The sequence below is a fragment of the Pongo pygmaeus genome, chromosome 11 (assembly GCF_028885625.2).
Source record: "Pongo pygmaeus isolate AG05252 chromosome 11, NHGRI_mPonPyg2-v2.0_pri, whole genome shotgun sequence".
Lineage (NCBI taxonomy): Eukaryota > Metazoa > Chordata > Mammalia > Primates > Hominidae > Pongo > Pongo pygmaeus.
In genome coordinates this window covers 72,792,880-72,820,179 of record NC_072384.2, presented here as the reverse complement: position 1 = coordinate 72,820,179, position 27,300 = coordinate 72,792,880, and the positions used below count along the sequence as shown (strand labels likewise).

Below are 27,300 nucleotides of genomic sequence, written 5' to 3'. Positions count from 1 at the left end.
TTCTCACTAAAGAAACATATTGTAGAAGAACAGAGTATATTTTTTATGGCCATTCTTCTTGGGGGTCAGATTGGAACAGGGTTTACATTCAGTAAGAAATTTGATTCTTTAGTCTTTCTTTTTAGTCTCTGTTTAAAAGATCAGTTTTAATACCTCTGTTTCCACAAAAAACTGGACAAATTTAAACTATAAAATTTTTGTTCCTTTCTTGAGTGTAACTGCTCTCTTATTCTCATCTTTAATCTGTGAGAATATTTTTTATTTTTTAACTCATTATGGAAAATTCCAAAATATACAAAAGTAGAGATAACAATATAATGAACCTCTATATATTATCACTCAGCTTCAAAAATTATCATGGCCAATCCTGTTTAATCTATACCATCATCCATTTCCCTTCACTTTGTTTTGAAGCAAATCCGAGACTAGCCTATCATTTCATCTGTAAATATTTCCATATGTATGCGAGAGTCTTTTAAAATGATGTTTGCGGGGAAAGGATATGGGCCATTCATGCTCAAATGTGATAACCACATGAAAGCCTAAGCTTTGGAATTTCTCCAACTCTACTGTGGAGCTCAAAAACATCACTGAAGTTGGACAGGGAGTACATATCAAGATGCTCTAGAAGTGCTACTTTTGTCTGCTCTTTGGCTAGAAAAGCAAAATAGTGCAGTGGTTAAGAGCAGGGACTGTGCCAGACCTAGTTCATGTCCAGCCCTACTACCTACTAGCTGTGTGGCCTTGAGCTCATGATGTAACCTCTATATGTCTTGGTTCTTCATCTGTTCAATGAGGATAATTGAAGCATCTATTTTATAGAGATATTCTGAGGAATAAATGAGTTAACATACATAAAGTGTTTGGAACAATGCCTGACATATTATAAGTACTGTGTCTTAGCCATCTCAATAGCATATAGGTGCAATAGTTATTACTAAAAATTAAAAACAAAATAATAAAATTATTTTTACTGAATCCAGAATGTCAAAGCATGCTATGAGAATGAGTTAATAATGAGTCTCTAGAGATCAAGATTAAGTAGATGTCAACAGAAAATCTTAACAGTCAATCGGGCTCATAGGAGCATCAATCCAGCTTTGCTTTGTAATTAATTTTATTACCCTAAGTTTTAAAAACTGAAAGCCAAACAAGAGAAATTTCAGAATTCTAAACAATAATAAAAATACATATGTATACCTTGGCATCAGCTTCCCAACACTGATGTAACAGTTCAGCAAAACTTCTGGGGCAACTGCTTGGAATGGTTAATCTCTACAATAGAGAGAGGGAAACAAAACAAAATAAAACACAGGGATTTATTCATTAATGTCAGCAAACACCATATCTGAAGGGTCATAATAGAGTTAATTTAAGAGCATAAGGCATGAAATTTAAAGCTTCCATTGATTAATATGTGACAAGTGACAATTTATGTTTAGATTTGTAATCTCTAAACACTCATACTTTTTCTTGAAAGGGAACTGTAGTGAACGGAGAAGTCAGGTTCAGTACAACTAATGCAACAAAACATAAAATATCTAAACAGAACTAAAGTAGGAGGGGGCAAGTCCGAACTTAAATATAAAACCATATGTCACTGTACGTTTATAGGCAACTTACGATATATGTAAATAGGCCAGGTAACTAGAAACCAGTTTAGCTTTGGCAGTAGGTATACAACTCTGAAAACATCTGAGCACAGATCACAGAGATAATTTTAAAAACTGTGCACTTCTCAGTGGTAAATAAGACATTCTGAACGTATGACTGATTATGGCTTTGTTTTGGTCAAACCCATATACTTTAAGGACCCGCTACAACAAAAATTATAATGTGAGGATGGTCCTGTTCTCACATCCTCATAGAACTTGTGGTGCCTCTATTCCACAGAAGCATCTGTGTTTGTTTTAGAGACTGGTGGGTTGCAACTGACTTTTAAGTATAACAGGTCAGGAATGCTAGACAATTCAATATACCATACTACCCTGCACAACCAAGAACTCCCCTGTATCCCACAAAATTTCAAATGCCCCATTTACATCCATGTAAGTAAAACAAGCAAACAATGACGTTTATAATTTTCTGGGCCTAGAATCTAACTCTAACTTAACAAATAAACACAAAGTATTCTTTTGAACAGTTTTAAGATACACTGAACTCTGCAGAATGCATCTACCAAATAAAATAAATCAAAGGCTTATTGATTCTTGCATGATTCATAACTTTATCATGATTTCTGACATAACAACAACAGTGCTACTCCCAGTACTGGAGTCGTTAATACAACCCAACTCCATCTGGGTGCATTTGTAGCTGCTGAGTTCTATTTATCCCCTAAAACTGTTCCAAAATCCCCTCTGGTGTGGTCATGCTTGAGCATTTGTACACTGGAAAACATCTTTCATTTATTTCTCTTTTATATTACAGTTAGAGCATTATGTTAACTTACAATATAATGTGTGTAGGTAGTTGTGTTACCTTTGAATTTCACCTCAAGGGAGTATAAGGGGTTGTTAACATAGTTGTTATAAAATGAGCACTGGGTGTGATGGAGTTGAGAACTGTTGTACTAAGAAGTATTAAGACTTATGCCACAGTATTGTTTGCCAAAGAAGTTTTGCAAATAAAAAACTTAAAACTGAACTTGGCTGGATTTGGGGGAGGCTATGAGAAACTAGAAACATAGTCGCCTTGACAAGAAAACTGACAACCTGTATTCTGAATTACAGATAATCCTAAAATCAAAACAAAGCAAAGTTGAAAAACAAAACAACTCTCTCCAAACTAAAGGCCGTGCTAAGCACTTTCAAACTTCTAGTCTTGTGATTTCACAGAATAGGACAAGATGTATTAAACTGTACTATTATTTTACTGTAAACTGCAGACCTTTTTGATGAAGGTTAAAAAAAATTCAGGTGTTTACTTTTTTAAATATAAAATGGTTGGGGGCTGGGAATTAATAAAAGTAGACTATAATTCCAATTATGCACTTGAATGTACTCTGTAACTAAAAATAATGAGTTTTCGTCAAGGGTAACATTTTTCAATACAACTTTGTCTCAACATTTTCCTGAGAACTGAATGTGAGCTGGCTGAATATGGAGGATGATCATTTCTGTGATCTTTTCTTACTGAAAAACTGTTTAGATACCACATCGAAGTCATTACACAAGGAGACACAATTACTATTTTAAATAATCTGACATGGCCAAATATCAGTTAAATCTAGACTCAGACACTTTATGCAATGGATTATTTTGGTGCGTTAAAAAGTACTTTAAAATAGAATTCAAAGTATTTAAGTCATGATTACATAACTATGGACATTCCTAATACATGAAAACATTCTGAAATAACCAGATCTTAGCACCAGGTTTGCAATACTACTTAAAACTTAAATATTTTAAAATAAAAGTTTCAAATTAAAATATTTCCCAATCACTAAATTAGGCATGACATTTTTTAAAGACCATATTCATTTTTGCACCATTTTCTACATAAGATGTAAAATTTTTTTTAAGTCAAGTTTTTATCCTTTTCTAAAGTATAGTCAAGAAGAGTGGATTAAGTCTTATGAAGATTTCTGTTAGTCAAATAGTTTTGTTATTTAGAACACATTATATGTAAGAATTTAAGTATTTATAAAAATAGAAATTATGCTACCAGAACATTCTGAATGATCACTGATTGAGTACCATGGAAATGACAAAAGCAAATATATCTATCTGTTCCATTTAAAAAATTTATGAGTAATGCCCTCTTAATTTCATGCCTTCTATAAAGGTTCATTGTTTACTTTGTAAAGTTTAGCAGTGCTTTATGAATCTAGTTTTAATAGGATTTAATATTAGAAATATGACTGTTTAAACTTCTTATTTTATTATTAAGGGATTAGAAGCAAAGATCTTCAGATATAATTTTTAGGAAGTATTGATTTTTCTATAGATGCAAAAAGTAATCTTAAATGATGAAAATGAATAAGGTCTATTGTCTGGGTAAGAGTAATGCGCCAATCTCAATTCCCTGGTCTTGACAGTATACTACAGACATGTAAGATTTCACCAGTGAGGGAAGCTGGGTGTGAAGAGTACACAAATTTCTTCAGTTTTTGTTAATTTAAAAAACTTTTTTGGCCAGGCACAGTGGCTCATGCCTGCAATCCCAGCACTTTGGGAGGCCAAGGCAGGTGGATCACTTGAGGTCAGGAATTCAAGACCAGCCTGGCCAATATGGTGAAACCCCATTTCTACTAAAAATAAAAAAACTTTTTTGAGTCAGGGTGTCCCTCTGTCACCCAGGCTGGAGTGCAGTGGTGTGATAATGGTGGCAGCCTTGACCTCCCAGACTCAAGGGATCCTCCTACCTCAGTCTCCCCAGTAGATGGGACTACAGGTATGCACAACCACACCCAGCTAATTTTTTGATTCTTCGTAATATTTTTGCAAACTCCTGTGAATCTATAATTATTTCAAAATAAAAAGTTAAAAAAAAGACAACTCTAATACTTGGATATAGATATTACAGATGAATAGATAACATTTAAAATGTCTTCCTGAACACTTGAACATGTCATTCTTTATTTAAATGAGGCCTGTTAAAAATACGACTTTCTCTTTTCAACTCATAACCCAAAATATTCAATAGTAAAAATATAGTAAAAGAATTAGAAGTTGAAGGGATTTTGTAAATTATGTTTCTTTAAGTCAAAGCCTCAATTTTGTTATGAAATGAAATAAACCCTTGTGAATTATCTTAATGCTATGTCAACAGAATTTATTTTGGAAATGGATACCTCCATTTGTGAGGTGAAATGAAGATACCTTCTTAAATGATGATATTGAAAATTACTTTGAAACTTAATTTCCATATTTTTGACAAATAAATATTGTACAGAATGAGAACAGCAGATAAATATCCTTGTAATACCCAATTTTACTGAAGTTCATTAGAAAGTTAAGAAAATGTATTTCACCATGTAGGCTTTTTTCAACTTACTATTATATTTAATGAATACAGTGTGGGAAGTATTTGAGTAGTCTTCATCAGTTATTAGCTGATCATCAGAACATATCATGAATAAAATAGTAAACTCTACTTTCTGGGATCTCTGGGGAGAAAAAAGACTGCTTCTGCATGCATAATGTTGAAGAGGTTCTGAAGGTGTTATTCATGGGTGATTCTAATCCTCAAGTCAACTATCCAGGCAACTTCTAAATTCATGTTTTTCTTCAGCTTTAAAAATCCTTCACGGATACTCCAATGTTTTAAAAAGTGCTTTAAATTTATATCTATTGTGCCACCTTTAGATATTATTTAAAAATATTAATTATTCTGTCTTATACATATATGGAGGGTCCAGTTAGCTAAAAAAACAAAAACAAAACAAAATTTAAAAAAACCTTTCTCCTAGTTTATCTTGGAATAGTGCAGAGGGAAAAGATTACACTGAATGTTTTGGTTCCAGAGTCTACACAAGGTCAGTAATTTTCCTTGCTCTCATTTGTAAACCCAGAACCAGATCTCTAATCATCTTACTGGCAAAAGAAATAGAACAGAAACAAGTGTGTCCTCATATCACGACAATATCAGTTATCCTGTGTGTAAGATCTTATTTAATAGCACATGAGGAATTACTATCACTTTTAATTAAAACAGAACAGCTCCTGTGAAACAATGAGTAAGGCACATTCTTGCATATAACTCCTTTTCATTTCTTAAATTGGCAGCTCTTTCCCATCAGTTTCAGCTATCATCAACATTTCATCCACTCCCAATGAATCAGGAGGAAAAATTATATGGTAACTCTGGATTATGTGATCTAAAAGATGGAAACTTGGTTTCTCCTAGTCAATAGCAGCTTTTTGATTAATCTAGTTTGTTCCTGCATTCACCAGGGAAGCAGATGAATCTAATTCTTTTAGAGCATTAAAAGGGAACATTTTTATATATTCACCTTTTTGCAAATTATTTTATTCTAAGGTTGCAGTCTTACCCTTTGTGGAGAGCACAGATAAGATTTGGAAATGAAGAAGTTTTGTGAAATAAAGTAGTTTTGCATTGCAAAGACAACTGCTTGCTTCCATTACATGATCTAAGTTCTCATAATACCTTGATATGGGATGCTTCATCCTTATGCTGAGAATTTCCATGGCTGTGCGTTTCAGTCACAATTTTAAACCTTTCAAAATGTAGTTGCTCTCTTTGATATGAATGTACCATGTTCTCTGATGTAGGCTCATAGGTCCAACTAACTGAAAGCCTCAATTTGTGGGAAGAAGAGAAGCGAGGCTGGGGACATAGCACAAACGGTGTTTACGCCACTGAAGTTCTTTTGAAATGGAAAGGCTCTGCATGAAGAAGCGAACAGTTATGCCACTGCCTCGCCAATTCCAGTGAGGAGCTCATCTTCAATGTAGTGTTCAACGTAGGTGGCAAAACTGTAATTTTTCCCTTTTTTGAAACTATTTTTTCTTCTTTTATTTTTGAAATTCTCATCTAAGCGACAGTTTCTTGTACTATAGTGACTCCTGCTGGGAGAGGTAAGTTGAAGTAGCTGAAGGTCTCTTACAGATATATCAACTCCCGGCCAGTAAAAAAGATGTCCTAAACGCAGGAGATGGAGTTAAACTGTTCCCCTACCTTGGACGCAATGGCTTCTTTCATCACTAAGAACAAACCCCTAGGTTTTACAATTGAGACTGAGAAACTAGTACAGTACTTGTACAATTTTTGATCTACAGCATCACGACGTGAAGCTGCAACAATTAGATGTAAAGGGTCCATTCATGAGGAATAACATCACTTTGACCCTTTGTGTTAGCTCCTACTGCTAATCTTTCCATAAGCGTGAACTTACTTTCAATTTGAAGAAGATGAAAAAGTCTTTTGCAAAACCCCAATACTGTTTTCTGATCTATGTACCTGAATGGAGAAACGTAGTCTTACCTCGTTTTTTTCCACTACAAGCCAAGCTACTTGTAATCCTTCCAAACCTTTAAAGGGGACCTCCCTTGTTAGCATCTCCCAGAGAACCTGGAACAAAAAGAAAATGGAATTTTTATTCTTGTACTTTATATTTTTTGGTACATATTACTGAAACTTTATCTAACATGTAATTGTATCTAATTACCAGACACAACCAACCCCATCTGTAGAAACTTGGGCAAAACAATTATGCTCATGCACACAACTTCTTCCATATATTAAATACTTTTTACGTTCTTTTTTATAAAGAAAAAACCTGGTTTAGAAATTAGGACGTCTAGAGCCAGACTTAAAATTTTATGAAACCAATGGGCCTGACTGATTTAATGTCATCTCATAAATTATCAGAATTTTTATGTTCTCACAAATTAGATTTTGTATTTTGTTAGTTAAAACTCTTTCTACCTTCAATTTCTGATACATTTGTCTAGGAAATAATAACTGGGAATTCAACAATATTTTAAAAGGTTCAATAATGGTCTCATCAAAAATAACTGAGCCCCAAATCCAAATCACTGGCTAACCTACCTACCCCACAATGGTAGATACTTGCAAAATTGTAATATTTAGATTTTACATATTACATTTGAGATTTTGGAGAAATCTCCCTCAAAATGAGTCGGTCTAAGGGATCTATTTTCATCTACCTACAATATACTCTATTATACCATACTCTAAGATGTAATAAACACTTTCTATACATATAAGCTGACTATGTGAATGTGAGCTTATGTGTGTGTTCATCTTTGTGCAGTTCTTGAGATCAGTATGATTATTAAATCTGAGTGGAATGCCCAAAGAAAGCAAATTGATGCTAGGAATACTGCTGATTTTGGGTTCTCTTGAAACACTGAGTAATGGAGATTTGTATACTATGTTACTTTTCCCTATTTATACAAATGGAGTTCAAAAATGTGAGTATACCAATACTCTGTAAAGTGCAAAAACAATTCTAGTTTTATCAGTAATAGTCCTAATAATAAAAACCACTACCACTTATTGAGTGCTTATTATATTCCAGATGCCCTTTTCATATATTATCATGATTAATAGCAATCCTACTGGATACATATTACCTGAGGTAACTATTTAAAAAGTTAAAAAAAAAACTTGCCCAAAGACACTCAGTTATCCAGTGACACAGCCAGACTATGAACCAGCTGGCTCACCCTGAAGGTCAGGCTCTTGACTCCTTTTAATGTGAGTGAAGGGAAAGTGACAGTACTAGAGAGAATGCGACAGGCCTGTCTTAGGTATGGCGCCCTGGGAGAAGCAGGAAGAGAACCAGTGGCTTTGACTCAGATTTCCCTTGTTTTAAAAACAAAAGCTCATTTCTAATAGGAACGTAGATGGAGCACACATACTGTAGTCAAGCAAATCATAGAAACCTTTCACTCCATATCCGCTATTTCCTCAGCCAGTGCTCAGTCTCATTTCAACCATAACATAGTAAATGAATTCTGGCTAATACGAAGATAATTAGCAGGAAAATCAGGGAAATTGGCAGATGCTGCTCAAGCAGGAGAAAAAAAATTCACTGAAGCCTCTTTGGGCTTTTAATCAAGTGTGTAAGGTACTCCTTTAGAGGAGCTACTGAATAATTCTATTTGAGTCACACAAGTGATTAGGAAAAGGTAAGGGGCATCCCACAAGGGGACAATTCTAGTGAACACCACACGTAAAGGAAGAGTGACAGTCAGAACAGGTATGCAATCACCCTGACCTACACAGGGAGGGAGGCTGGGCAGCAAGAGGGCTGAGCAGGAAATGGAGCCCCTCAATTGGCTGCAATTACCACTCCACAGGGGGCTAGGGCTGGGGAGGGGAAAGGATATGAAGGGCAAGTAAATTAATGGATGTGGCATTCCTAAGGAGAATGGGAACAGGGAGTTAGCCTCCAATAAATCAAACGCTCCAGACCCCCAAATGCACAGATGAGCAGTGCCTCTTCTGAGTTTGGCCTGCAGGTATGATACACGCGTGTACACATGTGCACACATGCACAGACTGAATTTTGTGAAGTCAATTGCAAATCCAAGAGTTTGGGGGACAACACCAGAAAAACATTTACATCATTCTTGATTCCAAAATATTCTGCTGGAAAATGTCCAAAATCTAATAAAATTGAAGTTATATTTCTCTGAGAGCTCTAACCGTGAAAAATAAAGAAAAAAGCCAGTTTCATTTGACTCCCTCTGTGTCTCTGAAGAGCTACTACAGCTGAGGGAGTTACTTGATGGATGTAAAAGTGTCTGAGGTGGCGTCATTAGCTGCTATGGCCTGAAGCCCAAATGAGGTCTTTAGTTTAATTCCAGTATCAGCACATTTCATGATTTCCTTTTATTAATTCCTTGGATTCGGGAATGTATCAAAAAGCAGGTGGTATAAGATAGGACATCAGCTTTTTTTTTTTTTACACTAAACAAAAATGACATTTGGCATACAAAAGTAACTTTATTGAGGAAGTCACTTGGAGGTCTAAAAATATATTAAATGATGCCTAAAAATACCAATTATGAGGATTCAGGCCAAATATTATTGTGATCTTTCACCTTAAAAATATTTTCCGACTCATTTTATATTGAGACGTCCTCACATTTAAACTGTGCTCACAAGGAAAATTTCTGTTTTCAGTTTACAGAATAGAAACTTGGAAAAGACTACATACTTTTTCTGCCCTTTCTTTTCCAAACAATAGAAAGCCATTACCTGAGCCTAGCTTGTTCTGGAACAGTGCTCACAGACAAGCCAGGCAGCCATGCTGTCTCTTAAGCCACTCTTTTCAAGGCTGGTTTTGGCTGAGAAGCTTCTAAGAAGGTAATCCTTTCTGCATTGTCATTAGAATAGCTTTTTTTTTTTTTTTTTTTTTTCTTAAGAGAGGCTAGGCCTTGTGTTCTCAGAAGGCTTATTCTTTCAGTGATTTTTGCTTTTTCTTTTTTTGTGGATAACATACTAAACACTCTTCCAGGTTCAGTCCTCCAAGAGAAGTTCTCATAAGAGGGTAGAAAAATCTCATTTCTTATAAAATGGAGGGAAACAATTGCCTGCCTAGCAAAGTTTACCAGCTTAAGAGCAAGGATCATAAAATCCACTTCTGGCATTCACAGCACATTTATTTTAAGGCAGTAGAAGGTTAGTGAGTCTTGCCATTTGTTAAGAAGCAACAAAGGTTTATCAACCTGGGGGGGAGGGCTGGTAGTTTTGGGAGTAGTAGGGGCTAAATTCTTACAGAAGTCTAAAAAATTAGAAAAACAAAAAGCAAAAATATATTGCAGTTTTTTGGGTGGATTTCAAAAAAAAACAACTTTTTTTTAATGGTCTTATTCATCTGTATGTGACTGCTGTGTGTAGAAGGGGTTTCAGTGAACAGAACAGACTCCCAATGAACAATGGGATATTTAATGCAAATAAATGCTCCTACTGACAAAGGAGCCTTGGCTACTCACCTATTTTTGAAAAAACATAAAAAATTCAAAATAACCACATTTTGAATTAAAATAGGTATCACTTTCCAAGTTTATGAACCACAGACTTCTAAAACTAACATGGTCCCAACCTTAACTATCCTCACCTGCTCTTTTCTATAACATCTACCTTGAACACATAATGCTTTCTTCATTAAGAAAAAAAATCTATGATTGTTTAAATAAAAAGGTCGCTGGAAAGCATACCTCGTATTTTTTCTTTCACTAATTGTGTTTATTTAGAACAAACAGAATGAGAAGAGGTCAGAATTAAATATTAGGTTGGTGCAAAAGTAACTGCAGTTTTTGCCATTACTTTTAAATGGCAAAACTTCAATTACTTTTGCACCAACATATACAGTCCTGAGTTCTTGTTTATAATTAAATTAGCATCTGTACACTTTTCTGAATGGAATTCTGCTGACACAACATTCTGAGAGGCAAACCAGCATTCCAAGCAAACCTCTGTCTTCAAGATAGTCACACAGCAGAAGCTGTTTTAAAACAGACTCACTGAAATGGCATTTCTGTTTCCACCAGGTAAGGGAAGGCTCTAGCATGAATGCAGAATTGATATTCCACATCACATGATGGAGCGGACACGTTCTGCAGAGCAACGTCCAGGGTGTAAATACAGAGCAACATTGGAAATGCTCAGTGGCTGGTGGTCGAGTTTGTTTCAGTAAGTGAAATTACTCGATAGGATGGTTTGTTAAGCGTTTGTTAAATCCCTCCAAAACCAAACCAAACCAAGCAAAGGTAGGGTCAGCACACAAGTAGAGAGAAAAGCTAATCCACAAAGACGTGTTCAAGCCCTTCTACTGAAATGTGGTGCATAGTTTCTTAAGTGAAAAGATTTTTAATAAAAAACACTGAAAATGTGCAGCTCCAGAAAGGTTGACTCAAACTATGTTTAAGAAATGGGGTCAATGTGGAATGTATGAAGAGATTTTAAAATGATACAGGAAAAAAATCCTAAGCTCTGCAAACAGAAGTCACCTCTTAACATCTTTTATAGTTTATGTGTGAAAAGGAATTTGTGCTTGGCTATTGGTACTAAGATTGTACTTCATCTCAGGAAAAGCAGAGGGGGGCATTTCACACCAAAGCTCTGGCAACTGTAAGGCTTTGAAAGAAGGCAGCATAAAGTTTGTTTTCATATATGAAATAATATTGAGACTGAAAGTTCACTCTATGTATAGTTGTGTCTTAAGGTCAAAATTTTTTGAGATAAGGAAATTCAAAGACTTGGGGAGAATTTTAAAAGTAAAAGCACTGTATGTGTGTGGACTCGTAAGTGCAAAAATGAACCTCAAAAGTCTTCTAGTTCATATAAATGTGCCAAACAATTTAAAAGCTATAACCATCTACAATAACTGTAACCAACATACATATATACCTAACACCAACAAACATGTTTATATACATTTATATGCACATGTACATGAAAGGAGTGGGAGCAGTGGGCTCCTGGTGAGCCACTCTGAACGGTCAGCTGAAACACTGACTAAACAAGCCACGTTCCTAAACCACGCTGCTCATCTTCCCAAGCCCTCTTGTGCCACGGAGGTGCCTGCAACGATGGCCTGCTGCAGAATACAGAGTGGCTTTTTCATGTTTGATGGGTTGTAAGAAACAAAAAGCCAACTATGGCATCTTTGAAGACTATGAAACAGAGACTGTAAGCGGCCCTCAAAGCCAAAAATATATATTATCTGGTCCTTTCTAGAAAAAGTTTGCTTGTTCCTATTTCTACAGGACAAAACGAGATGCCGTTCCCAACAAGCAGGCTAAGAAGAATTTAAATTACTCTCAGGTGGTGTGTGACTCAATAAATAAACGTTTGGTTATAAATGAAGGAATGCACTTTCACAAGAGAAAACAATCTTACAAAGAGTCTTAAATTGCTACAAATACCCCATTTTCAGAATATCCCACAGATGGATGTATGATGGTTAGAATGTAGTAACATTTGACATAGACCAGTTTCACAAGCTAGTCTCCTCTGAAACTTATGTTTTGTTTTTTCTTTTTTTCAATGAGAAATATTTGATCACTGTCTGTAATAGCTTATAGTCTTCATTCTTAGAAACCAGAATCAAGGGATATCAGGTATTGATTTTTTTTTCTTTTTTTGGATATCAGGTATTAAGCCTGATGTTACTGTTGCCTTCTGACCTTTAAAATTCTAGCCTTCGGCCAAAAACATATATTTCATTCTTGAAATGATTTTTTCAATAGCTAACAAAATTAATCTTTATTAATTTGGTATACATAGGATGTGTTATGATTTACAAACAGCTAGTCACTGAAACAAGTCCAAAACCTGTGAAGCCAGCATTAAATACCTAGAGACCGAATAAAGAAAACAAAACAAAACAAAACAGGTCTGACAACGTGAATCTCCTCTTGTGTCATTGGCTACCACCTGCAGTAAGAAAACACAGAGGTTCAGGACGAAGAGACATGCTGATTTGGACCTAAAACAGGGTGCTTCTTTACTCATTACTATGAAAATGCCCTTTTAGGAAGTAATAGTATAAACAGCAGGGCAGTATAATAGTATAAATAGCAGGGCAGTATGAGATGTAAAGATAGGGAATTCCAAAACTATTTTGGACTTTTTAAAGAATACGTAACATTTTAGGGAAAAGTTTATCCTCAACAAAAGGCAACAAATGAATTCCTTCCTCCAGCAAAGAACTCTCCCACTCCACTTCCTTCTCTCTGATAAGGCAGGTATAACCTATTCCTCAGGAAATGGCCCATCTCCAAATTCCTCCTCCAGGAGCTTCTGCTCCTTAACCACTGCTCCTTAATGATTTCATTCCTGTGGTCTCTTCCTTGAGCACTCCACCCCCTCATTAGTCTATTCTCTATGTGGCTCTGCTGTGATTCTTATGTAATGCCTTAGAGTCACGCTTCAGATAGTCACTGCTACTCTAAGACTGGCAGCAGACATGGACAAGGTCATCTGGTAAGTGCTAAGTACATTTTCTTTTGCACTTTTAGAAACCGATGAATCAGTTTAATAGTTGAGACTCAAAAGTTTCCTGGTAATTAACTCGCTTGGCAGATCTATTGGTGATTTTATACTGTTTAAGCAATCCATTACAATGAAGTCCTGTTCCAAATGATCCACATTTCCATTGAAATTACAGAGATAGTCCACAGTGACATTACCACCCTGCAAAAAATCATTCTCACGGGCAAAGTGGAGCCCAACACTATCTCAGATTCCATTTAATTTGTTTCTTGGAAGTGGTGTTGGTTTCTTCTCAACACAGGACAAAATAACTCCGATGATTAAAAATGATTAAACATTTTGGCAACCAGGAAGCATTCTCCAATGGTGCTGCTTCAGGCATTCCACCAGCAGTACAGTCTCAAAAATAAAACCATGTTAAACTGTGTCTCTCCTTTAAAGTGTTTGCTTTTTGTATTTCCTTTAGTAAACAAGAAATGAGAAATGAACTTACCACACCATAGGAATATGTGTCACAAGTTTCTGACACAGGGAGACTTTGGATAACTTCTGGAGCCATCCATGGGAACGTTCCAACCAAGGACATGTGTGTTGTATGGTTATGGAACCGAGAGGCACCAAAGTCACAGATCTGAGAAAACAGGAATCAGTATCAACTTTCTACTTATTGGCTAATTAAGGAATTATCAGTTACAAAAATCTACGTCTGAAATTAACAATTTTTTTAAGAAATAGTCCTACCTTCAATACTCCATCAGCAGCAATAACAACTAAAAAAGAAAAAAGGATAAATTACGACAATCTAATTTGTTTGAGCTGTCTTCTACTGAAAAAACCATAAACTTCTATTTCAGTCTTCAATATGGGATTATGAAAGGTGAAATCAATGTATTTACAGCATTGAGGATTTTGCAAAAGGGGACTGACATTAAAACAAAAACTTAATTCCATTAGGTACTGATTAAAAAGGCTTCTGAGACACTTGTTTTATCCAAATGCAGTACTATCCAGTAAGAAAGACAAAAATTAGTAGTAGTTAGGAGAACCAAATTTTTACCTGGGTTCTGCCCGTGTACTGCCAATGTGATACTGAGGTAGTCACTAGCTTTACTACTTCATATTATATATAGGGTTTCCTCCCAACTGAGTGATTTTTGTTAAAGGTGGAGAGAATATTCATTCATTCACTTGTTCATAAATTCATTCATTTAATAAATATTTGCTGAGGCTACTGTGGGTAAGGCCACGTACAATGCTGTGGAACAGGACTGTAAGCAAGTCTGCCACTGTCTTTGCTCTCATGGGGTTTATATTCTTATCAGAGAGACAATTAAATAAACATCTACAACAAAGCGGGATAGATTCCATGATGAGAGAAACAAACAATACTATAGAGCCAAAGAACAACGATATCTATGTCGAGGGAAGTCAGATGAAGTTTCCTGTAAGAAATGATGCTTATGCTAAAACCTGAAAAACAGGAGTTAACCAGAAAGAGGAGAGCTGAGGGAGGAAAGTAGTTTCCTAGGCAGAAGAGAGAGCCTATGCAAAATCTCAGGAGCAGACAAAAAAACGCATGGCCATTTTGGAAGGTAGGTGCCAGGTCAAGAAGAGAAAGAGAAAGCAAATGAACAATTTTATGTGGAGGAATGACATGAGCAAAGGTGCAGAGGGGAGACAATGGCAGAGAAGAATAGACCTGGAGGCAAGGGGATCACTTTGCACTCAAGGTTTTGTGGTCCAGGAGACAGATGAGGACACCTGTACTAAGGCAGTGGCAAAGGACAGGAGAAAAGTTGACTGAGTCAAAAAATATTTAGGATGTAGGATCACCTAGGCTTGATGAATGGCTGGATATTGGGGGGAGAAGGAAGCGAACTCAAGGATAAAATCAGATAAAGAAGCAATACAGATTAATGGTTAGAATAGGAGCTCTGGCTTTAAACTGTAACTACTATTTATCTCGTTTCTGGCTTGGGCAAACAGTATTGCCACTCAGTAAAGGAAATGCAGGGATGATTTTTCGGGGTTAGGGAGAAAATGAAAAGATTAATTTGGACATAATGTATTTTAGGGTCTTAAAAAATATCTATGTGGATGTGTCTAATCAGCAGATAGATATATAGCTTTGAAGTTGAGATCTGTTTTTGAGTGTTAATATGTAAATAGGGCTTTTATGGGAGTGCAAGAATCAGAGCATAAGAGGAGATGAGTCCAAGGATAAAGTTCTGAAGAACTGTTTCAGATGTTTCTTTTGTAAACCGTGCAGTGCCTTGAACATGACAGATGATCAATACTTACTAGTTACTGATGATTTTACCAAGGAGGGAAAATGATCTTTGTATGATCTAATATTTGAAAATAGCCTCAGGGTAAACCTGATACTATAAGTAATAAGCTATAAACTTTTAGAAATAGAAATGTAAATATTATTAATTTTATATTCAGCTTTCTCATTATAAGATTAACAAGTGCTCAGTAGAAAAACTGCCATTATAAAAATACATAATATAGAAAGTTGAAACTCTGGTTACCTTTCCAAGGGAAAAAGAATTGCTATAAGTTAGGTCTATATTCTTTCAATATGAGTGTATCTGTGTTCCTGTTTAGTAACTACAATACATATAACTGTAACTTTTTAAAATTTTTAAAATGGGGATAAAAAAAGACTATAACTATATAGTCTTTTATATAGTTATAAAAGACTATATAACATTCTCCATTGTTATATAGTCTTCATAATGATAGCAAGGATAAATCCATAATTTAGTTAATCATTCCTCTTTTGTAGAAGATTTAAGATATACTGAAGTCAAATAACATAGTTAAATTGAAATTCTGAGCATGAACTGAAAATTTACAAATTCATAAAACTCTGATCTTTTCTACTACAGTCTAGATTATTTCCTAATGACTTCCTGTTAGCTGACCATATATCAAAAGTGCTTAGCTTCAGGAAACTTATGTCTAAGAAGAACCAAAGAATACATGATAACCTAGAAGAGGAAAGGACAATCAGACAGGGTTAAATTGGTGGTCCAACTTGGACTACTGATGAATGGCAGGTGCCGATAACTTCCCTCCCTGCCCCCATCTCTTCACCCCCTGCTAAACACACACACACTCACACACACAAACCTCACAGTCCTGAGGCACGTGCAAGGGTACCTGATCGATTCACTCCCTGGTCCTCTTCCACTACTTGTCATCACCACCCATTCTAAGGATCACACTATTAGCATATACGCATTTTAATTAAAGATCTCCTAAAAATAGATAGTTCTCTTCCTCCTTACTGAGAAGGAGCATTTAGAAAGCATGTAAATAATTAATTGATTGGAGGGTATTCAGAAAAGTGGCAAACTCTGATGTTTACTTTAGCTAGTGCTATAACCCTACTGCCTTTCTCAGATAACTCTGAAGTGATGTAACAGAAGAAGCATTCTGTTACCACTCCTACTTGAAGGTAATGTCTAATCCTGCAAGTTATTTTAAAATGCTCACCCTCCAAATTATAAAATACAGGGCCATAAATAAGCTTTAGAAAGTACAGAAGAAAAGAAAAAGAGAGCCTTTACTTTCCAAACTTCCAAACATGTGGCTCATTTCTGGGCACTACTCCAGGTAATACAGGCATGACTGGCATCTACAATTCACACCATGCAATTCAGATGCAACAAGAACAAAATTCAAAATTGATAGTGCACAAAGCCACCTAAAAATAGAAGACTAAAAATATATGACTGCATACTTTGACACAGCAGTACCTCTTTTAGAAAATGATTCTAGGGAAATAATTAGGGATGTCTTGAAAAATTTGGCTGAAATATTAAGCCCAACATTTCTTATCATAGAAAAAATGTAAACAATTCAAATGTCTGCATTCTGGGCTATATATATACAGTGAAATACTATGCAGCTTCTTCAAATCATATTGAGATTTTTGTTATTTATTGACAGTAGAAAGGCTTCCATGGTATCAGCAGTGAGTCCAATAGTAGGTTACAGAAGATATGTAAAAGAATGATGCTCATTTCTACATGCAAGTGTATGTAATTTGTAATAAAATAGTTAAAATAAAAACATAACTACATTACCATTTCTTGACTTGAGGTCTCTGTGAATCACCTTGACAGGAGCCTCCATATGTAAATAGTGCATTCCTTTTCACACAAAAAGAAATAAAGGCCTATTAATATTTTTCAACATTACATCAGTATTACCTTTCATAGTTTTTCAAAGAACTCAAGAGCAGAAACTAATTCACATGTGTTATTCTTCCATGACTGATAAAATGGAAACAGAATATGTCTACATTAGTAACATGTATATGTGAAGTCAAATTTATAAGCTTTAATCTCTTAGCGGTTGGAATTTGACTGTGGGTAAATCTAGCTTCTTACAATACCTAATAAGGACACCTTAATTTTCTGCAGTCTGCATGAAAATAGCACAGTAACCACTGAAAGGAGGGCTCCACGACTAAGGTATTCCGCTACCAACCACCTTCTAAATCTGCCAAAGTTCTGAGTAAAATTTGTGGTTTTTATCTGGTTGTCTGCAGGTACCCAACTGCAGATTCTGATGTCCAGTTACCAAAGTTCTGGATATCTATGGTTACCCAGCTGCAGCTTGGCTTTTTCTCAGTACCCATTCCAACAAGACCTGGGAGTGGATGTGGGGTAGTGGTGGGGAGAACTGGGAGGACTGATTAGTTATGGTTGGTAAATAATTTTATGATCTTCAGATAAAAAAGTATAAAGTAGTTATAAAGTATTTCATTCCTTTTACAAGGATAAATCTTTGAGATAATCTGTATTTCAACATACTGCAAAATTCTTTCCATCATATTTAGGATGTAAATCAAATTACGTCAGTATATTGGGTGTATATAAACTTTATAGAGCTTTATTATTTTGAATCAAAAATTATACTTTAAAGACACATTTTATGGTTACCACCTTAGTAGTTTTTGACTTTCTGTATTTACGTAGTGTCTACCCCTTTAGAACAAAAAAAGGATGATTTTCTACTAAAATATATCCTCTTTATTTCTCAAGTTGTCTTTTCTAACTAATGGCAGAAGTAGCCTCCCCCTCACCTCCAAATCAAACAGGCTTCTTTTTAAAATGAACAGTGCATTGAAAATAATTTAATAAGAGGCTTTGGCTTTTTAAAGCATAAGAGAGGTTAATTTTTAAATCTTTATTCTTCTACTATTTTAATTATTATATATTGAAGAATCATGAAAGGACAAAGAAAATTTAAACTCTTGCCATTTAATGGTATCACTGAATGATATCACTGAAGAGTCAAGTTAACACAAGTATTAGCAAATTATGTGATCTTAAATAAGATGTAACTGGGATAAAGGAAATTTCTCTTCTGATACGAAGTTCTACAGCCCTCAAACTGCAAAAATTCAATAGTTACAACTTGGGTAGCATTTAATAATCTATATGACTGGATTTCACAGTTACCTCTCTCTTGCTTTAGAATCAAATTCCTTAATAATTTTTCAGGTAGAATCTGTATAATTACTACTACTGGTAGAGATAGTTTCTACACTTGCTGACAAGTAAGGATTTCAAAAAACGAGACTCAAATACAAAAGCTTTAAATATAGGCACTTTCCTTCCTCATGGAAGATTATAAGAAAAAAGTACCATAAAGTATTAGTGTACGATGCATAGTATATGTTTAAATAATATTTCATATAAACAATAGTCATCACACTCACATAAAATTCTATTTAATGTTTTTGTAGATCCATCTATAATTCTGCCTTATATTTATTACAAACAATTAAGAAGGCTGAAAAATACTTTCATCAGGTGTACATTCAGGGTTTCCTAAAAAAAAGAATTGGCAGGTGTAACTGAGGAGACTTTTGGGGAGAACTGGAATGAGTGGTGACCATTTTGAAACTGGATTGGAGTTTATCTGCTTTAATTGTTCCTTTTAAGCATTGCTGATTAGCTTGCAGCAATTTCAGATATACTTGCTGGTTCACCCTCCATTATCCTCACATCTAGAAACAAAAGAATCTTTTTTGGTTTGTGGAGATACTGTCTCAACAGCAATGATGCTGAGCAATGCGTATTTTAAAATGCATGAATCAACCTTTACTTAAAATATTCATTTTTTGATTTCTCAACATATCATTGCTCCAGTGGATTCAATCATAGGTTAAACTGAAAGGTACATAGCTGAATTTGAAACAGAATCAACAAAAATCAAGCCTTCCTATTTAATCTCTTAAATTCTTAAGTTCTACACCCAGCTTATCAGAGAAAGCTGAAGTCATTCCTAAAGCCTTGATTTGTTTTTTATGGGCCATCTTAAAGGATTTTTAAATGTTAAGTATTACTTGCGTCCATAAACATACAAGCCTCTTCTCTGCCTCACTCTTCTCACCTGAGGTCAAATACATTAGCCAGACAGGCAAAAGGAATTTTATTAATCTGCAGTTTTGGACACCATCAGGGGGTCCAATCCCATTCTCTCCTTCCCTTTTTTTATTTTTATTTTTTTGAGACGGAGTCTCACTCGGTCGCCCAGGCTGGAGTGCAATGGCCCAATCTTGGCTCACCGCAACCTCCGCCTCCCAGGTTCAAGTGATTCTCCTGCCTTAGCCTCCTGAGTAGCTGGGATTACAGGCATGTGCCACCACGCCCGGCTAAATTTGTATTTTTAGTAGAAACAGGGTTTCTCCATCTTGGTCAGGCTGGTCTCGAACTCCTGACCTCAGGTGATCCGCCTTCCTCGGCTTCCCAAAGTGCTAGGATTATAGGCGTGAAGCCACCGCGCCTGGCCTCTCCTTCCTCATTTTTAACTCTGGTACCAGTTTGCTACCTAATTTTTTTTTTTTTTTTTTTTCCTAGACTGAGTCTCACTCTGGCTGGAGTGCAGTGGCTTGATGTTGGCTCACTGCAAACCTCTGGGGTTTGAGTGATTCTCTTGCCTCAGCCTCCCGAGGAGCTGGGACTATAGGCGAGTAGTGCACCACCATGCCCAGCTAATTTTTTGTATTTTTAGTAGAGACAGGGTTTCACCTCGTTGGCCAGGCTGATCTCAAACTCTTGGCCTCAAGTGATCCACCCGCCTCAGCCTCCCAAAGTGCTGGGATTATAGGCATGAGCCACTGCACCAGGCCCAGTTTGCTACCTAATTCGATTCCTTCTCTTCCTTGCCCTTCTGATGCAGAGCACTAGCACTCTTGAGAAAACACCAAGAATGACTCAGGGAGCCAAGAGACTTACCCCTCAGTCGGGATGATGTGGCATGTGGTTAAGGGGGTGCAGGGAGAAGAGGTTCCTGGGCTGGGAACCAGGGATGCTTAAGTATAGCACAGCAGGAAGCAGAGTGACTGATGTTAGCTGTTTTATCTACTGTCTATCTATTCTAAGTGCCAATAAGTAATAACATGGGTGTAACTGGCTGAGCACCCTAAATGCAAATGTATGTAAGGTGATGTGCTGTAAGTTAAGTACTACCTATATATGCATTTACATTATTTAAGGGTATTTCCACAATGCTGCAGGCAGCTCCCAATAAAGGCACATCACCTTGCTTACAGAGAGCTGGTCCTTGTGTTCTACTGACATGCAGAGAAGTCACTATGATATTACATGAAAATATTTTTAAGAATATGAAAGTTTAAGCATGATTTGAGATGCCTGATGCATCAATACACAATTAAGCAAATTAACATAAAGTCTCACCCTAAACACAGAGCATATTATTTTTATAAGGTAATGAGACATCAATTCAGCAGCAGCATCTAGCATGAAACTCAAAAAAATTTTTTTTTCACTTTCCTTATTTGAAGAATTTGGTAGGTGTTGATGAAACTTAAAATAGACAATTCCCCAAAGGAAAGACTACTACTTTTGGAAGTCACACAGTGAAATCAACGTATGAGTTGCTCCCCTTACTGAGTGCTAAATCACATTATATTTGCTTTGTAAAGAGATGCTTGTAGAGAATGGAGTAGTAAAATGTAAAGGAGTTAATTGCCCCAGGAAAATTCAGACACACTTTGTAGGGGTTGCTAGAATACAAATATAACTATCAGTGTTCATTATTTAGATGAAGTTGTTTCCAAAGCAACTCTGACAGTTATAAATAAAGCCCAGAAATGTTCAGTTAGGAAAATGGAAAAAAGATAAAAATAAATGAAGTTTGAATTGCTTTAGAAAGCGTTCATCTATGCAAGAATGTATGAGAAAAAAGACTGGGCACCTTGTAAGGGGTTTGGTGTATTAAAAATATTTAATTCCAACAGCGATGCCTAAGTAAGTTTACATTAAATGTAAAATAAAATCTGAATTGCTTTTACATGGCAGGACAAATAAAAATTTTTTTTGCAAGTGGTTTCTATTTTTAGCATATTATGTATACAAAATGAGTAGAACTAATCCTACAATAAATCATGTTTTCTGGATACTGAGTCTAAGTAGAGACTTTTAGAACAACAGAATTATGATTTTTCCATTTAATGTGTCAAGCAAGGTAGTCAATTATAATATCACAAAACATGACAAACATGTCTGCCCTGAAGCTACAACTAGATTTCGTGGATAGAAATAAAGTAGAGAAAAGAGGAAGAGAAAAGGAATTCAGGAGTGGAAAGGCAATGACCTAAAATATTATCTGTACCATCAGCTGTGGAATTCTTACTACTTTTGGTCTGAAAAAAGAACATCTAAAGACAGAATAAAACATTTTCTGATGTTAAGTCCCCATTTCAGGAGGGGAAAATGCACCCCACCAATTCTATAAGAATATACCAAATATTATTACCTTTGGCTACATCAGTGGCCCAGGTCATAATGTGATCCATATCCATCTCCTCACTTCTATTACTGTTAATGTAATCATAGAGTGATCCCAGAGAAGCATATTCTATTTTAAGAGGAAAGATAAGCATGTAATTAAAATCAAGGTACATTTCAGAAATAAGACTTCATATTTTCATTGAGAAAATATGTTAAATAATTTAACAAAAGACATCAAAAATATAAAAAAATTGTTCCATGGTTTGGTTTCTAAAAGTTAATGTCATCCTGAAAAATATCTGTCAAACACAAGACAGTAACATACAATGAATAGTAAACTTCAGTTGAGAATCAAAAGCCATTTAGCCGGAATTGAGAAACACGAAGAGGCTGGAAGAATAAATTTGAAACAAAGGTATGTATATAAATGGGTATTTCTTTAAAAGTTGTTATTCTTATGAGATAGATATTAAATGCATAAATCAGACAGCTTATATGACAGTGTAAACAAATCAATCGTTGTCACATAAGGACTTAGAAGAGCTCTCAAAATTTAAGCACAAAAGGTCAAAAAAATGAGAAAAATCCTTTAAAAATGAAGTATAAATTACATACCATAAACTCACCTGCAATAAGTATATTACTGGATGATTTTTAGTAAGTTCATAAAGTTGGGCAACCACCACCACAATCCAGTCTTAGAACATTTCCATCACTACAAATAGTTCTCCTGTGCCAGTTTGCAGTTAATCATCACTCTCACACCAGCCCTACAATCTGCTTTTTCTCTCTACCAGTGTGCCTTTTCTGGATAGTTCATATAAACAGAATCATACAAATTGTTCCTTGTGTCTGACATCATTCCCTTAGCATAATGTCTTTTTTTCTTTCTTTGTTTCTTTCTGGAGTCAGGGTCTTATTCTGTTGCCCAGGTTGGAGTGCAGTGGTGTGATCACAGCTTTTTGCAGCCTTGATCTCGGCTCACTGTGGCCTCCACCTCCCAGGCTCAAGCAATCCTCCCACCTCAGCCTCCCAAGTAGCTGGGACTACAGGCACACACCACCATGCTGAGGCTGATTTTTTTTTTTTTTTTTCGGTAGAGATGAGGTCTTGCTATGTTGCCTAGGCTAATCTCAAACTCCTGAGCTCAAGCAATCATCCCACCTCAGCCTCCCAAGTAGCTGGGACTACAGACACACACCACCATGCTGAGGCTGATATTTTTTATTTTCAGTAGAGATGAGGTCTTGCTATGTTGCTTAGGGTAATCTCAAACTCCTGAGCTCAAGCAATCCCACCTGTCTCAGCCTCCCAAAGTGCTGGGATTACAGGCTTGAGCCACTGCGCCTGGCCACATCATGTTTTCAAAGTTCACTCAAGTGGTAAGCGTACAAGAAGACTTCATTCTGTTTTATTGCTGAATACTATTCTGTTGTATGGATATACTACATTTGGTTTATTCAGTCCCCAGTTCATAGATATTTGGATTGTTCCCAGTTTTTGGCTATTACGAATAATGCTCCTATGAACATTTGTGTACATGTCTGTGTGTGTAAATATGTTAATTTTTTGTGAGTAGATTTCAGGGACTGATATTTCAGGGCCATATGGTAAGTTTAGCTGTAACTTTTAAAGAAACTATCAATCTGTTTTCCAAAGAGGCTGTACCATTTTATATTCCTGCCAGCAATGTATGAGGGTTTCAGTTTCTCCACATCCTCACCAACATTTGATATTGTCTTTTTTTTTCTGAGAAAGGGGTCTTGCTATGGTGCCCTGGCTAGTCTCAAACTTCAAACTCCTGTTGTCAAACAGTCCTTCCCTGCCACCCTCTGCCTCACAAGTAGCTGGAATTACAGGTGCATGTGACTGTGCCCAGCAGTACTGTCTGTTTTTTTGATTATGGCCACTGTAGTGGGTATAACACTAGTGGTATCTCACAGTGCTTTTACTTTGCATTTCCCTAGTGACTAACAAAGTTGGGCATCTTTTTATGTGCCTGTTAGCCCCTTTTATATATTCTTAAGCAAAATATCTATTCAAATGTTTTGTCCATTTTTACACTGGGTTGTTTTATTGAGTTCTAATAATTTTTTTTAGTTCTAGGTACAAGTCCTTTGTCATATATATGATTTGCAAATATTTTTTCCCAGTTTATCATTTGTCTTTTCACTCTCTTAAGATCATCTTTCAAAGAGCAGAAATTGTTAATTTTTATAAATTCCAATTTATCAATTTTTCTTTTATGGCTGTGCTTTTGGTATCATTTCTAAGAACTCTTTGCCTAACCCCAAAGCGTGAAGATTTTCTCCTATTTTTCTTTTGAGAGTTTATAGTTTAACCCTTATACTTAGGCTTATGATCCATTTTGAGTTCATTTCATTTTTATGTATGGTCTGAGGTGTGGCTCTAATTTTTTTTTTTTGGCATATGGATTTATTTTTGAGACAAGGTCTCACTCTGTTGCCCAGGCTTGAGTGCAGTGGCACACTCTTGGCTCCCTGCAGCTTCAACCTCCTGGGCTCAAGCAATCCTCCCACCTCAGCCTCTCTAGTAGCTGGGACTACAGGTGCACATCACCACGCCGGCTAATTTTTTTTTTGTATTTTTTGTACAGACGGGATTTTGTCATGTTGCTCAGGCTGGTCTTGAACTCCTGGTCTCAAGCGATCCTCTCACCTCTGCTTTCCACAGTGCTGGAATTACAGGCGTGAGCCACCACACCTGGCCCCGGCATATCAATTTCTAATTGTCTCAGCAATCAAAGACTGTCTTTTACCTACTTAATTGTCTCGGCATCTTTGTTGAAAATCAATTGCCAATCAATCTGAGGCTTTTTCCCTAGAATTTTAATTGTGTTCCTTTGGTCTATATCCCTGTAGATATTGTGCCAATATTGTATTATGTTGATTACTACAGATTTATAAGTTTTGAAATGAGGCAGTCTAAGTCCTCAAAGTTAGTTCTTTCTCAAAATTGGTTTGGCTATTTCTAGGTCTTTTGCATTACCACGTAAATTTTAGGATTGGTTTGTTAATTTCTAAAAAAAAGTCTGCTGGGATTTGGATAGGAATTGTGTGGAATCTACAGATCATTTTGGGGAGAACTGCCCTCTTGACAACACTGAATCTTCTAAACCATAAATATGTAAATGTCTATTTGTTTAGATCTTTAATTTTCTCAGCACCTTTTGTACTTTTCATTGTACAAGTCTTATACTTATTTTGTTAAATTTATACCCAACTATTTTATTCTTTTTGATGCTACTGTAAATGGAATTGTTTCTTAATTTCATTTTTAGGTTGTTCACTCTCAGTATATAGAAATACAATAGATTTTTAAACGCTGATCTTGCATCCTGTGACCCTTCTAAACATGTTTGTTAGTTTTAGTAGCTTTTGTGTGTGTGTGTGCATTCCTTAGGATTTTCTACCTATAGGTTGTCAGATAAGACAGTTTTATTTCTTCCTTTCCAATCTGGATGCCTATTACTTCTTTTTCTTGCCTGATCACACTGGCTAAAACCTTCAGTACGATGTTAAATAGATGTCAGAGTAGAACTTCTTTGCCTTGTTCCCAGTCTTGGGGAGAAAACATTCAGCTTTTCACCATGGAATAAGACATTAGCTGTGGGTTTTTGTAGATGCTCTTTATCAGGTTGGAAAAATTCTCTTTTATTCCTAGTCTGTTGAGATTTCTTTTTTTAAACTTTTTTTTTTTTTTTTTTTTTTTTTTGAGACGGAGTCTCACTCTGTCACCCAGGCTGGAGTGCAGTGGCGCAATCTCAGCTCACTACAAGCTCCGCCTCCAGGTTCACACCATTCTCCTGCCTCAGCCTCCCGAGTAGTTGGGACTTAGGCGCCCGCCACCATGCCCAGCTAATTTTTTGTATTTTTAGTAGAGATGGGGTTTCACCGTGTTAGCCAGAATATCTCGATCTTCTGACCTTGTGATCTGCCCGCCTTGGCCTCCCAAAGTGCTGGGATTACAGGTGTGAGCCACTGTACCCGGCCGAGATTTCTTATTATCAGCGAGTGTTGTCTGTCAAATGCTTTTTCTGAATCTTGAAATGATCATATAAGGTTTTTGTCTTCTATTCTATGATTTTATTGTATATTATGGTACCTTACATTGACTGATTTCAGATGTTAAGCCAACCTTCCATTTCTGGGATAAATTCTAATTGGAATTTATCATCTTTTTTATGGGTGGCTGGATTCAGTATGCTAATATGGTTAAGAATTTTTACATCTATATTCATGAAGAATATTGGTCTGTCGCTCTCTTATGTCTCTGTATGACTTTGGTATCAGGATAATACTGCTTGTTCATATAGAATATTGGCATCTATTTTCTGAAAGAGTATGGGAAGAATTGATGTTATCTCTTCTATAAACATTTTATAGAATTCACCAGTGAAATCATCTTGGCCTGGGCTTTTCTTTATGGAAATATTTAAAATTACTAATTCAATTATTATTTTTTGAAACAGAGTCTTGCTTTGTTGCCCAGGCTGGGTGCAGTTGCATGATCTCAGCTCAAGGCAACCTCCACCTCCCGGGTTCAAGCAATTCTCATGCCTCAGCCTCCCAAGTAGCTAGGACTATAGGGGTGCGCCACCACACCTGGCTAATTTTTGTATTTTTAGTAGAGATGGGGTTTCGCTATGATGGCCAGGCTGGTCTCGAACTCCTGGCCTCAAGTGATCTGCCCGCCTTGGCCTCCCCAAGTGCTAAGATTACAGGCTTGAGCCACTGCACCCAGCCTAATTCAATTTTTAAATTATAGGTCTATTCAGATCTTCTGTTTTGATAATTTGTATCTTTTAAGGAAATTGTTCACTGCATCTAAATTGTCTAATTTATTGGCATAAAGATGGTCATAACATTTCTTTATAATCCTTATAAACTTCTGCAGGAGCCATAGCACTGGTCTTTCTTTCATTCCTGATTTTGCTCATCTTTATCTTTTCTTTTTTCTTGATCAATGTAGTTAAAGGCTTGTCAAATTTATTAATCTTTTCAAAGACTAAACTTTTAGTCTAGTCTTTAGATTAATAAATCCTTTAGTCTTTGGAAAGATT

General features: G+C 36.0%; 1 protein-coding gene across 4 annotated transcripts in view; it reads right to left on the bottom strand.

The window, feature by feature from the left end:
- Nucleotides 1-27,300, bottom strand: part of MAP3K20 (mitogen-activated protein kinase kinase kinase 20) — a 192,570-nt gene that overhangs the window by 62,594 nt on the left and 102,676 nt on the right. For all 4 annotated transcript variants that reach the window (XM_063648320.1, XM_063648321.1, XM_054477607.2 and 1 more), the window contains exons 4-9: nucleotides 22,243-22,344; nucleotides 17,535-17,600; nucleotides 14,179-14,207; nucleotides 13,931-14,068; nucleotides 6,949-7,035; nucleotides 1,201-1,275 (exon numbers count right to left, since the gene is read on the bottom strand). In XM_063648320.1, coding sequence (XP_063504390.1) covers nucleotides 1,201-1,275; nucleotides 6,949-7,035; nucleotides 13,931-14,068; nucleotides 14,179-14,207; nucleotides 17,535-17,600; nucleotides 22,243-22,344 — 497 coding nt within the window. The remainder of the gene's footprint in view (nucleotides 1-1,200; nucleotides 1,276-6,948; nucleotides 7,036-13,930; nucleotides 14,069-14,178; nucleotides 14,208-17,534; nucleotides 17,601-22,242; nucleotides 22,345-27,300) is intronic.